The 15,218-nt window shown below is 38.6% G+C and overlaps 1 protein-coding gene across 2 annotated transcripts in view; it reads left to right on the top strand.

Annotated features, from left to right (window-relative positions):
• Window positions 1-4,996: 4,996 nt before the first annotated feature.
• The window catches only part of LOC139122124 (SH2 domain-containing adapter protein F-like), a 98,794-nt gene continuing 88,572 nt past the window's right edge, over window positions 4,997-15,218 (top strand). The window contains exon 1 of one of the 2 annotated variants that reach the window (XM_070687523.1): window positions 4,997-5,724. In XM_070687523.1, coding sequence (XP_070543624.1) covers window positions 5,356-5,724 — 369 coding nt within the window. In that variant the 5' untranslated portion in view covers window positions 4,997-5,355. The remainder of the gene's footprint in view (window positions 5,725-15,218) is intronic. The other variant, XM_070687524.1, reaches the window with a different exon arrangement.

A 15,218-nucleotide genomic window follows, 5' to 3' on the forward strand; every position in this document is an offset into this window, starting at 1 on the left:
ATTGTATATAATTAGACCAATCTGAATACAACCTGGATGTATAAGCAGATCTCAGTAAGATGTCACCTGATAAAACTAATCTATGCCAGTATTTGAGCATGTGCTTTCACCATAAAATGAATTGGATATCTACCCAGCTCTCCAACAACACCATCAGACGGTGCATGTTTAGAGACTCCTAGGATAAATCTATAATAAGAAATACTAACATCATTGAGAAAGTTACACTTGTCATTAATTTCATGTCCCCATATTTCGCAGCCATATGTCATAATAGGAACAATTAAACTATCAAAGAGTGATAATGCAACTTTTACAGAAAGTGAACCATTCTGAAGGCCCTTACGAAGGCTGAAAAGAGCTTTCATTGCCTTCAATTTAAGATTATGAAAATTAAAATTTGAATCTACCATTTGGGGTAATGACAAAACCAAGGTAACAGTACTCTTTCACTAAGTCAAGAGTCACTCCATTGTAAGTGAGTGTAACTCCTTTTACAAGATGATTACTTTTGTTAAACACAATAACTTTCGTTTTCTTTATGTTAATAGATAATTTCCATTCACGACAAAAACTATAAGGTTTATCTAAGCAGCTTTGTAAGCCAGTTTCAGATTCTGAAATCAATAAAAGATCATCAGCATACATTAGACAATTGACAAGGAGTTTACAAAGTTTGATAGGACAGTCCTGACTGGAACCAAATGTACTGGGAAGATCATTTATAAAAATATTAAACAAAGTTGGACTTAAGTTACACCCTTGCTTAACTCCTAAACTGGAGTCAAATTCTTCAGTAAAGCAGTTGTTACTTTTCACACAATACTTAATGTTGTCGTACATAGACTTAATTAAGCTATAAAAATTACCATTAATGCCATATTACGTTATTCACGTTGGTGGCCTGTAGGATGCCAAGGTCGCGAGACCATTTCTGGAAATTGTCCTTTTGGAAAAATTGGAAAAATTGGAAAGCAGATCAAAGCATCGATTTCATCAAGCTTGGACATGAATAGCCTGTTTTATAAAGGTTTTCGTTTTCAGCTAGATCTAAATAGCAAGCAACTTTGCTGAAATATCATAGCAAATCTGCCAGGTAGGGACTGCAATCATTCAGAACAGACCATGGATGTACAAAAATAGAACAGACTATCTCAGTGTGCCCGGCGATCGACAAACACTGGGATTGAATGCGTTTGAGTTTTGTTCTCTTGCCTACAAAATATCCATCGAAAGTTTATAGTTGCTACATTCAGAGTTTTTGTTCAAAAAAAGTAGCTATCTACGGCTAGCGGCTTAATTGGTCCCCCAAAATAGTACCGCTGAAAGTTTTTGGAGTGATCTGCAGAACGGAGTTGAATAAAGAAAAGCGGGGCAAACTACGTAACGCTAAAAGTGGATCGCACAATATAAACAAATTACGGAAACCGATCGAGCCAGTCGCGACTTGACCAGCTGAAGTCTATTTATCATAGAATACAGGTATTTCTGGATATTTTGCAATAAAAATCAATTTCCATGCATTCTGATGTATCTTTAGATCACAACGCAAGTTGATCAATATTTTCTGGCAATGACAGTTGATGCAAGCGTAAGGAAAGAAAAAGAGATTGGCCGTACTCAAATAAAGACAACAGCTCTGAGCTCATACATATCCATGTACATTAATTTAGTCTTTATTACGGAAACAAATGTACTGATCGGGACATAGGCCTATGATACCGTTTTATTCGTCTTGTTTTCTTTTATGACGCTTTCCCACATCAAATGAGATATTTTCTTTGCGACAGCAGTCTAAATATAGCATGTCATATTTAATTTTTGAGGTTTTTCGTGACCATACAAAATGCCTCTAATTTTTTTTAAGTTTGCCCCTTTAAAATTTCGACTTCGGGGCATGCGACCAACTGAAAATGTTAACTTTGAAGCCTGCATTCACTGTCGTTATGACGATCACTTTTACAAAGATATCAGTTTAAAACAAGAAAATTACCTTTACAACTCGTCAAACAGGGCAGGTCAGTCAAATTTTCATTAAAGATGATGTGAACATAGCTGCAATAATTGCCGGGAATAATTGTAGTCTTGGTTGACCGTTGGGCTTGTCGTGCGGCTCGCGCCTTGCCCCAACCAAGCCGCACGACAGAAGCCCAAGGCCCACGGCCAACTAAGGCTACAATTATTGCAGTTAATGAATGTTGAAGTTTGTTGTTGTGATAGAATTTGAAGTTGATATGAAAACGAATGATGACTTTCCGGGAGTGGGCACACCCCCTCCCGGACCCTTCCCCGACCAAGACCCCTTTGTGGTCATGGCAGCTGCAAGCCGCCTACTTTTCCATTCTGGCCCCCTACTTCAAAACTTAGGGAGCCGTCATTATTTACTGCCTGGGGGGTCGGAGGAATTGCTTTAGAAACTCCAAAATTTCGAGTAACCCCCCCCCCTGCCAACCATTACGTGTTTGAGTAACCCCCCTCTCTGCTATAGAAATTTTGAGTGACCCCCCCCCCCCAAAAAAAATAAGAAATTGGGAAAGTTAAATATCTATACAGTAAAATGGATTGCTGCTGCGACAGGCCTGTACAGACCGTGATTAAAGCCGCACTTTTCAATCCCAGGTTCTCGCATTAGTGGAGTTCTCCTCCCAGTCAAACACAAGACCAGTACGATGTTTGATTTCTATAACATAAATTACACAAACGGATTTCAACCTTTTGTTATCATTTGCTAATCCTGCAAACAAAGTTTATACAAGCGTTTAATTGACGGTCGGTTCAAATCGCCAACGTTCATTGATTCCCTACCACAAACGCTCGAATTTCCTAAAACATTGTCTTCCAGTCGCGTTAGACTTTGAATACAACCACAGAGTTCGATCGACAGCAACTTTGCGCTGACCGCTTGGCAGTCTGTCTGCGTTTTTGCAGCCGGGGAAAACTAAAAAGTGGCAATTTCTGGAGCGTGTGCCCGCGTGTTGCCTGTTTGGTGTCCACTTACACAATGAACGCTGCCATAGCTTCGCTTCCTTATAAAGGGAGGCTCTGCCTTTAAACCCTGTGGTACAGGTCTCTGTTGGAAAGAGGTCCCATTGCTGTGACAGGGGCTGATGTACAGGTCTGCATATAGTGCTCTGATGATATGCAGTGTTTTCCGTAGGATTTTTTTACTAGAGGGGCAAAGATGTGGTGCGAAAGCACGAGCGACCGCGCAAGGAGGGGAGGTCAGGAGGGGGGTGTTCCCCCTCCTGCATGTTGGAGCTTTTGAAAAATAGAGATTAAAATGGTGTTATTTGGTGGCACTTGGGGAGTTTTTTTCAGATTTTTTTCATATAAAAAACTCAAAGGAACAGAAATCTGAGACAGTGCTCCAAAACGTATATTCCAGTTCACTGATTTAAAGCACAAAAATAGCGACAGACATACATTTATTCACATTTATTATTTATTATTATTTTCCTGCAACAAAAGATGGGTTTGTTGTCAAGGCATTCCACTGGTTTTAAACTTAATAGAATCAGAATTAGCTTGCTTTACACATTTTCCCCTATCGGTAACCTATACATCGTAGAATATAGAAAGCAGACGTTTCTCATGCATTTTCAGGCAAGTATATCAATCTTTAATCAGGAAATACTGAAAAATGTACTCAGTACTAGCCTCTAAGATTAAAGGCTTGCCACGTTGAATAGCTGATCATTCTCGTCTGAAGATCACAATAACGTGAAACACATAGTGTAATGAGATTTTAGTTTCTACTTGAAAGCACCTGTATTATGATATATATATATATATATATATATATATATATATATATATATATATATATATATATATAATATGAGTGTGTGTGTACATATATCGGGTATGAACATACATATCTAAGCATATATATTGCTGTTCTTTACTATTATTGTTGTATTAATTCATAACTTCACTAAATGCTTCAGTACATATCAACAAAATTGAGTAGCCCCCCTTCTTGTTCTCCACTTTTGAGCACCCCCCCCCCTTGTAGCTTTCCATTTTTTGAGTGACACCCCTCAGATTCCTCCGACCCCCAGGCCATAAATAATGACGGCTCCCTTAATGAAACCGCTGATCTAAAGTAGCGGCTTAATTGGTCCCCCAAAATAGTAATGCTGAAAGTTTTTGGAGTGAATGAAAAACGAAGCAAACTACGTAACGCTAAAACTGGATCGCACATTAACAAATGACGGAAACCACTCGCGAGCCAGTCGCGACAGCTACTGGACTAGCTGAAGTCTATTTATCATAGAATACAGGTTTTTCTCGATATTTCGCGATACAAATCAATTTCCATGTATTCTGATGTAATATCACAACGCAAGTTGATCAACATGTTCTGGCAATGACATTTGACGCAAACGTAAGGTAAGAAAAAGAGAGATGGGCCTTACTCAAATAAAGACAACAGCTCATACATTAATTTAGTCTTCATTTATGGGAAACAAATGTATCGAAAATAAAATGTATATGTGTGAGTGTGAGTGGCATATTGTAAAAATATTGAAAAAAGGTTGAAATGATTGACTCAAGAGCTCACGCAACAGTCCTACTCCCTATACTCATATATATATATATATATATATATATATATATATATATATATATATATATATATATATATATATATTGTACATATATAGGTGTGTGTGTACGTGTGTATAAATTTGTTGAATTTTTGTATTATTCAACGTTCTATGGTATTGTTTGTTTGTTTATTTATTTGTTTATTTGTATGTTTGTTTATTAATTGATGTATTTGTATGCTATTTATTTGTCTTCGTTTGTTTGTCAGTATATTTATTTGTTTGTCTTTCCCTGGCTCCCCTGTGTGCACAGAAGAAATTTGCTTCAGTTCACTTCAGTGAGTGATAATCTCTGTGTGTGCGGATCGTGGAGAGTTGTGGGAAGCCTCACTTACTGTGCGGCATTCTCGCAAGGTCACAGGTCATTCTCACCGCCCTCTGGAGGTGGAACATTGTATCGACGCACTTGTGACTCGACCTACTCAATGGCCCAGGAAGTGTGGGTTCAACGTATCAGACAACAGACAGGTTGTTCCGTTCACTGGATCAGTATACGCGAGCGGCACATTGAGGTTGATCTACCGTATTTGGGACAGTGATCTTTCGACGAACCAAGTGATGTCTTATAATCAGTTGTAGTGGACTAGTCCACAAGGTGGAGGTATTCTAACGCTGGGACTGAACGACTCTCGCTTGTCTCGAGTCCATCCGATTCTTCCCAACAGCCTGAGCGAATATTCTACTTCCGGTTAGACAAATAAGGAGTCGGAATATATATTGCCAGTCAGACACTTACAAACACACCATGGCTAAATTATTTAAGCACCTACTCGGCAAGAAATCCCCTCCACAACCACCAGAACCAGACTATGATGCAAAGAATGGTAGACGTAGTCGGAGCTGGGACTATGAGTCGGACGAAGATGCACTTCCTGACTATATAGGGGAAGGGCGCTTGTCAAGCGCCGTGCCTACTTTCCCGATTGCGCCCAGCAATAGTCCTCCGACACATCAGAATCTTCCTTATCATGAACAGCAACAACAAGAGGACATAAATGCCATGAATTCGAAACCACGGCCTCATAGCCATGTCGGTAGCATAAGTGTAGACTACAGGGCGAACGCAGATAATCGACCGACAGAATGTAAACAGACTCCGACAAAAGCAAAAAAGGTGAGACAAATGTATCACTCATTCTGTCGTCTGACGCCGTGCATAGTAATGCAATAGATCACTGACTAATGGCTAGCCACCAGCGCTGCATTGGATATACACTTGATGGCTTACTATTCAAGTACAAGAAATCATTTAAAAAATAGTTTTAAAAATTATAATAATTTTATTTTTACTATTACTGTTATTCATAATTATTAGCTCATATTTGGTATGTATATAAATACCAAAAAGAGCTTATATGGTGAGTCGGTGGCGTCTGTATGCATGTATGGATGTATGTATGTACATGTACATGTGCGGATGTGTGTCCGTCACATGCCAAAGCTCCCAAACCGCCGCACCTACCACCACAGTATTTGGTGTACAGGGGTAGACCTAGTCTGGCAGAGACCCTGCGATTCGCGTTCTTCCCTGTTCAGTAACACGCATGCGCCCTTCAGAGACGCGACGCGAATCCCAGGGTCTGGATGTTCTTGCAAGCGACCGGTCAGATTTCTGCCTGATCCGGGTACTTTATAGAACTCCACACATCCGTTAATAAAAAAAAATGACACATACCATAGCCAAATAAAATTAAAAATGAAAAATAAAAAACATACCACGTATATAGGTCTACTAGCTACTAGTATATATTCTCTCCGCCCAGTTAGATAGGTGTTTCTTTTGACGTCACTACCATATGAATATTCATATACTTGCAAGAACCGACAGTCGCTGTGTCTGGCAGCGCGTGCTCACAGCTGCCCAGCATTGCCTTCGAAGGCAGGCCCATCGTGGGCGTGCCCAAAATAAGGCACAGCGACTGTGGAGAGTCTAGGGTAGACCCAAAGATTGAGATGTGACATTGTTCAAATGAACATGTCAGTGTCAAAAATATGCAAATGAGGTAAGAAAATGGGGAAAGCCTACAACTGTGCGGGAGTGGTGGCATTATTACACTGAAACAGCCCACACATCTGAGTTGGAGATTCTGTAATCTCTAGTCTATTTGTATGCAGTGTACCTATTTGTGTAAGAGAGTTAGCAGTGACTGAAATAGGCTAACTTGACTGACCTAGAGTCATTTCCTGTCATGGTTCATGAACTGATGCATATTGGCAGACCTGCTGAAACCATGACGAACTGTGTTGAAACATTCCTCTGCAAAGCCTGTTCCTAAAGTTTGCCTCCAGTACCTGAAGTTTCAGACCTTATTTACTTTTGTCATTTTTATTTTTCTGGTTTAAATATTTCTTGATGGACCAATTCAAACCAAATGTGAGCACACTGTCCTTAACAGTATTTTTATTATAATTTTAGTGTACTAAAAACACAGGCGCTCATGTGTACTTCCATTAAGCCAAAGTGACAGTGACTATTTATTCTCACTCCAACGTGAAGTAAGGCTGCTTGTATACTGTACATTAAAATCATTATATCCATTTAAGCAGTATCATCAGGACTGTCTTGTGTGCTGTCTGAGATGACAGGTACAATCGTACCTGTAATGCACCTGTTTCTCTGAAAACTCATTGACAGTCAAGACCCTGCTTTAGTATTTGATCTTGTTTTGAGTATGGTCATTTACATGAATGCAATCAATTGCCTTCTCAGTGTTCATCTAAAGAGGGGGATGGGGGATTCCCCCTCTGTTGACATGTTGGCACCCCTAGTAATTTTTCAAGGGGGGGGGGGAACCAGCCCCCCCCCCCCCAGAAATGGTGCCAGTCACACCTTAGAGATACAAGTAGAACACAAGAATTGGTGAAATCCCCTAAATTTTCTGGTAAAGGGGAAAATTTCCCCTTTTGATGGTATTTTTGATGAAACACTGCCCTAATTCTGCCCCATGAAAGTTGACTACAATTGAACGTAATCATGCAGAAAGGCCATATTGACAGATCATACTCATTGTGACGTGATGGTCAGCAATTTCATGGTCATTGGAAGTCATTCATGGTCATAGTAATAGTTATTCATCAATTCATTGTCGTTTGTGGTCATTTGTAACTGTCTGTTAATTGTGGTCAAATCATCATTGTCATTGGTGGTCAAGTTGTTTATGATGAAGTTCATTGTTGTTATGGTCATTGGTGGTCCACAGTACAATAAATTACCCACAATTCTCTTTGATTTGTATCTTTGAAGGTTACTTTTCTTATATCTTTTTGAGTTCTTTATGCAAACAATAATGTGCAGCATCAGAATAATTGATAAATAATATCAAAAAAAGTAGGTTTAGAAATTTCAGCAAAAGTTTCCAAATAACCATGGAAGTCACGTTTTGTAGTTACTACAAATGCCATACTTTTTAAGGCAGCAAGTTATGACGAACTGAAGGGGTCATTCTGTGAGAAAACTTAGAATGCAAATTTCTTTTGTCATTTCCATGGAAAAAATCAATATCCTTTTGTTTCAAAAAACAGATGCAACTGTTCTCCCTACTTTCCATCACATTATTCTGTATGGGCGAAGACACAAGAAGTGGAAAATTTTACAAGAACGTTATCTCCTGTCTCAATCTTGTGTAATTTTCCAAATCATTTAAAATGCAAATTGAGAAGAATGGTGTCCTTAAAAGCACATTTTCAGAATTTTTACAACTAGTCTATGAATTTGTCTACACATGGGAGACGTGGTAGACTTCTCTTGGGAATCCCTGAGGATACAAATCGCAATGAATTATGGGAAATTTACAATATTGTGTGGTCAGTTCATTGTCGTTTGTCATTATTAGTCCCCAGGGACACCGTCCGGGGGGGACTTTTGGGTTTGGTCATGTCTGCGCGTTCGTCCATGCGTGCGTATGTCTGTCCATCCGTCCGTTCATGCAGATTCTCAGAGAGGCCTGGAGCGATTTCATTCAAACTTGGTACAAGGATTGTCACATATGCCATACATATGCACGTCGATTTGTTCTACGATCCGATCCAATATGGCCGTCTGGCAGCCATTTCGTTTCTCTTATTTGATGTCGGGGCGTATGTTCATGCAAATTTCTCAGTAATGCTGGGAGTGATTCCATTCAAACTTGGTACATAGATTACTCTATATATTATACATATGCACATAGATTTTTGTTTTGATCCGGTCGAAAATGGCTGCGTGGTGGCCATTTTGTTTCCCACATTTGACGACTGTGCGTTCGTTCACATAAATTTCTCAGCAATGCCGGGCGCGATTGCATATATATGCACGCCAATTTTTGTAATGATTCGATCATAAATGGCTGTGTGACGGCCGTTTTCTTTCCTGTATTTGATATCCATCCACGGGGTCCCAAGGTATGATCCACAGGCGTTCAAGGATGAAATTAATATTAATGCTGTGTCAATGCATAGGGGCTCATGAATGCAGATATCTGAGATATATTCCTGTGCCAATTCTTTTTAAACTTGGTACAAGGATACTACACTACATGCCATACATATGCAGGTCTAATTATATTGGTGTGGCATGCATAATTAGTTCTAATTTGCATAATTTGAGATTAGAGTGCTGTTTCTGGTACAACTGTGCCAAATTTGATGAAACTTTGTGCAGATATTTTCAGTCCCCACAGACATAGTCCTCGGGACTTAAAGGTTTGGTCATGTCCGTGCGTACGTGTGTGCGTCTGTCCATTCACGCAGATATCTCAGAGATGCCTGGAGAGATTTCATTCAAACTTTGTACAAGGATTACTTCATATGTCATACAGATGCACGTCGATTTGTTTTGTGATATGATCCAATATGGCTGCCAGGCGGCCATTTTATTACGATTTTTTCATGTACAACACCATTACTCAGGCATGTTTCAACAGATTTTATTAAAAGTTGGTACAAGGACATTGACCAATGTCATAGCTATGCACATCAATTTGTTTTGTGATACAATCCAATATGGCCGCTGATAGGCTTTTTTGGGGCAAAGCCTATCAGCCATTTTGTTTCAACTTTTTTCATGTACAGAGCCATAACTCAGGCATATCTCAACCGATTTTATTCAAACTTGGTACAAGGACATTGACCTATGTCATACATATGCACTTTAAATTGTTTTGTGATACAATCCAATATGGCCGCCAGGCGGCCATTTTATTACGATTTTTTCATGTACAGAGCCATAACTCAGGCATATCTCAACTGATTTTATTCAAACTTGGTACAAGGACATTGACCTATGTCATACACATGCACATCAATTTGTTTCGTGATACGATCCAATATGGCCGCCGTGTGGCCATTTTATTACGTATTTTCATGTCCAGAACCATAACTCAGACATGTATCCTCTCTGAGGACCTGTAATCAAAGTACCCATTAACAAGTGGGGACTGTGTCATCAACGATGATTTGTTTCTGGTCAATTTGTTGTTGCCTATAGTCAATCAAGTAAAATTGGGTCTTGGAAGTCCATCATTGCTGATGGTTTCAACTCCATACATCATTCATGTAACTCTGAAACATCAGGATATGAAATATATTATAATGAAAAATTCCCAATTGCTGCATAAAATATTCAGTCAACTTAATTAAAAACTTAATGTATCACAACCTACCCCAATTTTATCCCCCCGACCCTAGACTTTTTAGAGCTTCGTAAACCCGGAAGTGAAAATAATGATATGAAAAACGTGAAACGCATGAAACTAATTTTAGTTTGATTTTGATACTTTTTGAACTACTTCAATAAAATGCTGTTGAAACAATACCACGCGTAAATTTCCGTACGCTGATTTTGCATATGAAAGCCTATCAGCCAGTTGAGAGTTACGTTCACAAAAGTTCATTTCCCTAGCCCGATAAGGTTTCTGTGTCACATCATCTCTGTATGATTGAGAAAACTGAAGTTTTTGTGCATCATATTAATGTCCATAACACTCTGAAAATAATTCTGATAGCAAAATTGACACGAAAAATTGGACTTTACTGTCACAGAAACGTGTTCAGTGCAGACTGCACAAGCATGGAACTTCAGCTGTGGTGTCAATGGGCCCGGTTTTTGAATTCAGTGAACAGACACTGACTCATTTTTCGGGGCAAATAAACCCTAAAATTAACTGTCGGTGACAACCAACCTTTCTGTTTGTTATTTTCCCCATTCTAAAGTGACTGAAAAAAGCAACTGGAGCAAATCTGACACCGAGAAAAACTCGACTGCGTATTCATATTCAAAACAAGGGATCTGACCCTCTAAGTTGTTCGTTTTAGCTCTACTGAGTCTGCGCACTTAACTACAAGACCAGCTAGGTCACTAGAAAAATACAGCTCACTGGTTTGCAAAGGGCAATGTTGATCCAAACTTACAGTAGTTAGGGATGATATACCCACAGTAAAAACGTGACAAACAAGCACATTATTTTTTTCAGAAGCTACAAAACATTCTTTTATAACTACAATAGACTTTTTTATTGGTTTGTGTAGTGCAGACAGTTCAGTGAAAATTGAAAAAATCACTTGAAGGTACAGTGGGAATGGCTGGCTGTTGTTAATTTTTATGTTTGAATGTACATTAAGCCCTAAGAAAGCAAACATACAGAATATGTACAAACAAATATACAGAATATTTAAGCATGAGGGAATATGCTACAATTTTTAGGGATATTAAAGCTTATGAATATTAATGAGCCATCCGCCACTCTTGGAAGCCCTTTCATAACAGTGATACCCTAATTTGTTGACTTTTGAAAAAATCTTATAGAGGATGGTGTTTGGAGCCAGCAGCTTGGATTGTGTAAGCAAGTTATTTATGGCTTGTAGTATGTATAACACAAGTGACATCACTGCGACATTAAAACTTACATATAAGATGTCATTAAATGTTACTGTTAAATCCCCCCCCCCCAAATTTTAAAATCCCCCTCAAAAATTCCTGTAGAGGGGGACCAATCCCCCCTGGTATAGTATCCGAGATGAAACACTGCATTGATGACAGTAAATATTGTGTTGTGTCAGTTCTTACAAGTCAGACTTACCTGTGGATAAACAGTTCACTTTCCTGTCAAAGAATTGTAATTCAGCCATATCAATTTCCGTGGCAGTCTAATAAACCACACACTTCAATTCTACTGATGAATATTTTTAGTCCCCGCGGACGAAGTCCGGCGGGGACTTATAGATTGGGTTCCGTCTGTGCGTCCGTCCGTCCCTCTGTCATCAACAGTTTCTCGGACACTGCTGAACCAATTTCGTTCAAACTCGGCACAAAGACATAGCACTATGACCTACAGATGCACATCGATTTATTTTGTTGCGATTTTTCATGTCTTTGGTCCATAACTCATACATCCTTGAACAGATTCTGTTCAAACTTGACACAAAGGCATAACACTATGGCTTTTATATCCATGTTAAATTATATCACGAGACGATCCAATATGGGCGCGAGGCGGCCATTTTGTTGCGATTTTTCATGTCTTTGGACCATAACTCAGACATCCTTGAACATATTCTGTTCAACCTTGGCACAAAGGCATAACACTATGGCCTACATGTGCATGTCAAATTATTTTGCGATACGATCCAACATGGCCGCGAGGCGGCCATTTTGTTTGCGATTTTTTCATGTCTTTGAACCATAACTCAAATATCCTTGAACCGATTCTGTTCAAACTTTGCACAAAGGCATAACACTATGGCCTACATATGCTTGTCAAATTATATTGCGATACGATCCAATATGGGCGTGAGGCGGCCATTTTGTTGGGATCTTTCATGTTTTTGGATCATAACTCAGACATCCTTGAACAGATTCTGTTAAAACTTGGCACAAAGGCATAACAGTATGGCCTTCATGTGCATGTAAAATTATTTTGTGATACGATCCAATATGGGCGTGAGGCAGCCATTTTGTTGCGATTTTTTCATGTCTTTGGACCATAACTCAGACATCCTTGAACCGATTCTGTTCAAATTGGGCACAAAGGCATAACACTATGGCCTACATATGCTTGTCAAATTATATTGCGATACGATCCAATATGGGCGTGAGGCGGCCATTTTGTTGGGATCTTTCATGTTTTTGGATCATAACTCAGACATCCTTGAACAGATTCTGTTAAAACTTGGCACAAAGGCATAACACTATGGCCTTCATGTGCATGTAAAATTATTTTGTGATACGATCCAATATGGGCGTGAGGCAGCCATTTTGTTGCGATTTTTCATGTCTTTGGACCATAACTCAGACATCCTTGAACCGATTCTGTTCAAATTTGGCACAAAAGCAAAACATTATGCCCTTCATATGAACGCCACTTTATTTCATGATATGATCCAATATGGCCGACAGGCGTCCATTTTTTTTGCGATTTTCTCATGTCTCTGACCCATAACTCAAACATCCTTGAACTGATTTTGTTCAAACTTGGCACAAAGGCAAAGCACTATGGCATACATATGCATGTATCAATTAACCTTGCGATAGGATCCAATACGGCTGCAGAACTGCCATTTTGTTGGAATTTTGCATGTCTTTGAAGCATAATTCAAAGGTCATTAAACCCATTTTGTCCAAACTTGGCACAAAGATCAAGCACTATGGCACACATACATGTATACATGTCAATTTACTTCGTGACATGTTCCAATATGGCTGCCAGATTGTCATTTTTGGATTTTTTCATGTCTTTGAGGCTTAATCATATGCAAATATTCCTTATCCAATGTTGTTGAGACTTGGTACAAAGATAAAGTACTATGGCATACTTATGCATGTCTACTAATCAGGGAAAGACACTTATTTTTTTATCCACTTGCCCTTCGGGCAAGTGGGGGGTTCAGTTCACTTGCCCGAATTGGAAAAACCACTTGCCCAGTATAATTTACGTGTTTGAAAAAAGCTAAAACATTGGTTTTTCATTTCACGCACTTTATTTTGAAAATTATGTTACCATGAGAAAATGTCAGACATTCTCATAGGGTTCTCTTCACACTTCTAAGAGTGCTGGATGGCTCATTTATATTCCATTAATTACTAAAGCCCCATTACCTATATCTTTTAGCATTCTTTATGTGATTTTACTTCTGAACTAAAACAAGTTTTTTGGAATGTGCGCTTTGAGGGGTTGGAATACAAGTATTGTTAACTGCCCAATGAGACTGCATGTACAATTTTGAACAAGAAAAATAATAAATATGTGCCCAAACCTAAAATGGCACCTCATGCAAATATAGCAAAACCAGTGTACGCTGTGCACATATGCATTTGAATATTCACGGAAACAACAGAGTAGTCCAATGTAATGCATAGTGTTGAATTTTTCAACTGGGACATGCTTTGTTTTCTTTTTAGTATGGTGGGAAATCATAATAATGGTTAAAATGTAAATTTACTTGTCCAATTTTTCGCTAAAGAATGTTTTGTAAAGCAGTAAAAGACTAAATCCGGTAAACGGGTAGAATTTAAAGAAAACCAGAGAAAATAGGAAGCCTTTTTAGGTCAACAAATTTCAAGATTTACAGCTAGTGGGGCTTTCATATTCATAGAAAAAATTCTAACAGTTCATATGTTTGTATGTTTCCTTTCTTGTGGCTTAATGTACAATTAACAACAGCCATTTCAATTGTACCTTTAAGGTCTTTTTACTTTTAAAAGTTTTAACTTATCTATACAGAAAGAAAAAATCTGTAGCTAGAAAGGAATGTTTTGAAGCTTCTGAAAAATATTGTACTTCTTTGTCATGTTTTTACTGCGCTTATATCATACACCAGCCCTTTAAAGTTTGGATTGCCATTGCACTATACCAGTATCCTATGTTTTTCTAATAACCTAGGTGGTCTTTTTATTGCTCATGCGCAGACTAAATAGAATTAAAACCAACAACCTAAGGCGTCGGTGTTTTTCAATGTGTCTTGAAAGCTGAATTTCTCGATGTCAAACTCGCTCCAATTGCTTCTTGACAGTCATTTTAGAATGGGAAAATTCACAAACAGAGAGGTTGGTCGCCACGGACAAGTAATTTTGGCTTATTGATATTAAAATTAAGTCCGTGTTTGTTGAAAATTCAAAGACTTGACCCGTTGACACCAAATATATTGCTCATGACTTCATTGCATGCGGTCTTGCCACGGACCTTGCCACTCACTGTCCCTCAACAAGACATTGAAGAGTACGTTTTAGTAAAAGTCCAATTTTATGTGGTGATTTTTAACCACTGGACTTTATTTTTACATTATTATAAACGTTCATACAAAGCACGAAAACCGGTGTGTGTTCCTTTTTTTACCGTATCAACATATTGTGAGACACCGTAACTTCACAGTCAATGCAATGAACTTTTGTGAACGTACGTTCCACCAGCTGAACAGCTTTTTCATATGCAAAATCAGCGTACGGTAATTTACCGGTACCGGCGTATTGTTTGAACTGGATTTTATTGACAGCGATTATATGATTCTTTTCGTCAACTCTTCATGCAATTTTATGAAAAATCTTATGGAAATGTTCACAATGACATAATATGATTATTTTTTGTTGTTTAAGTCCATGTTCCCTCACCAGAAAATCGCTCTCGTGAATTCAATTTC

The sequence above is a fragment of the Ptychodera flava genome, chromosome 21 (genome assembly GCF_041260155.1).
Source record: "Ptychodera flava strain L36383 chromosome 21, AS_Pfla_20210202, whole genome shotgun sequence".
Taxonomy (NCBI): domain Eukaryota; kingdom Metazoa; phylum Hemichordata; class Enteropneusta; family Ptychoderidae; genus Ptychodera; species Ptychodera flava.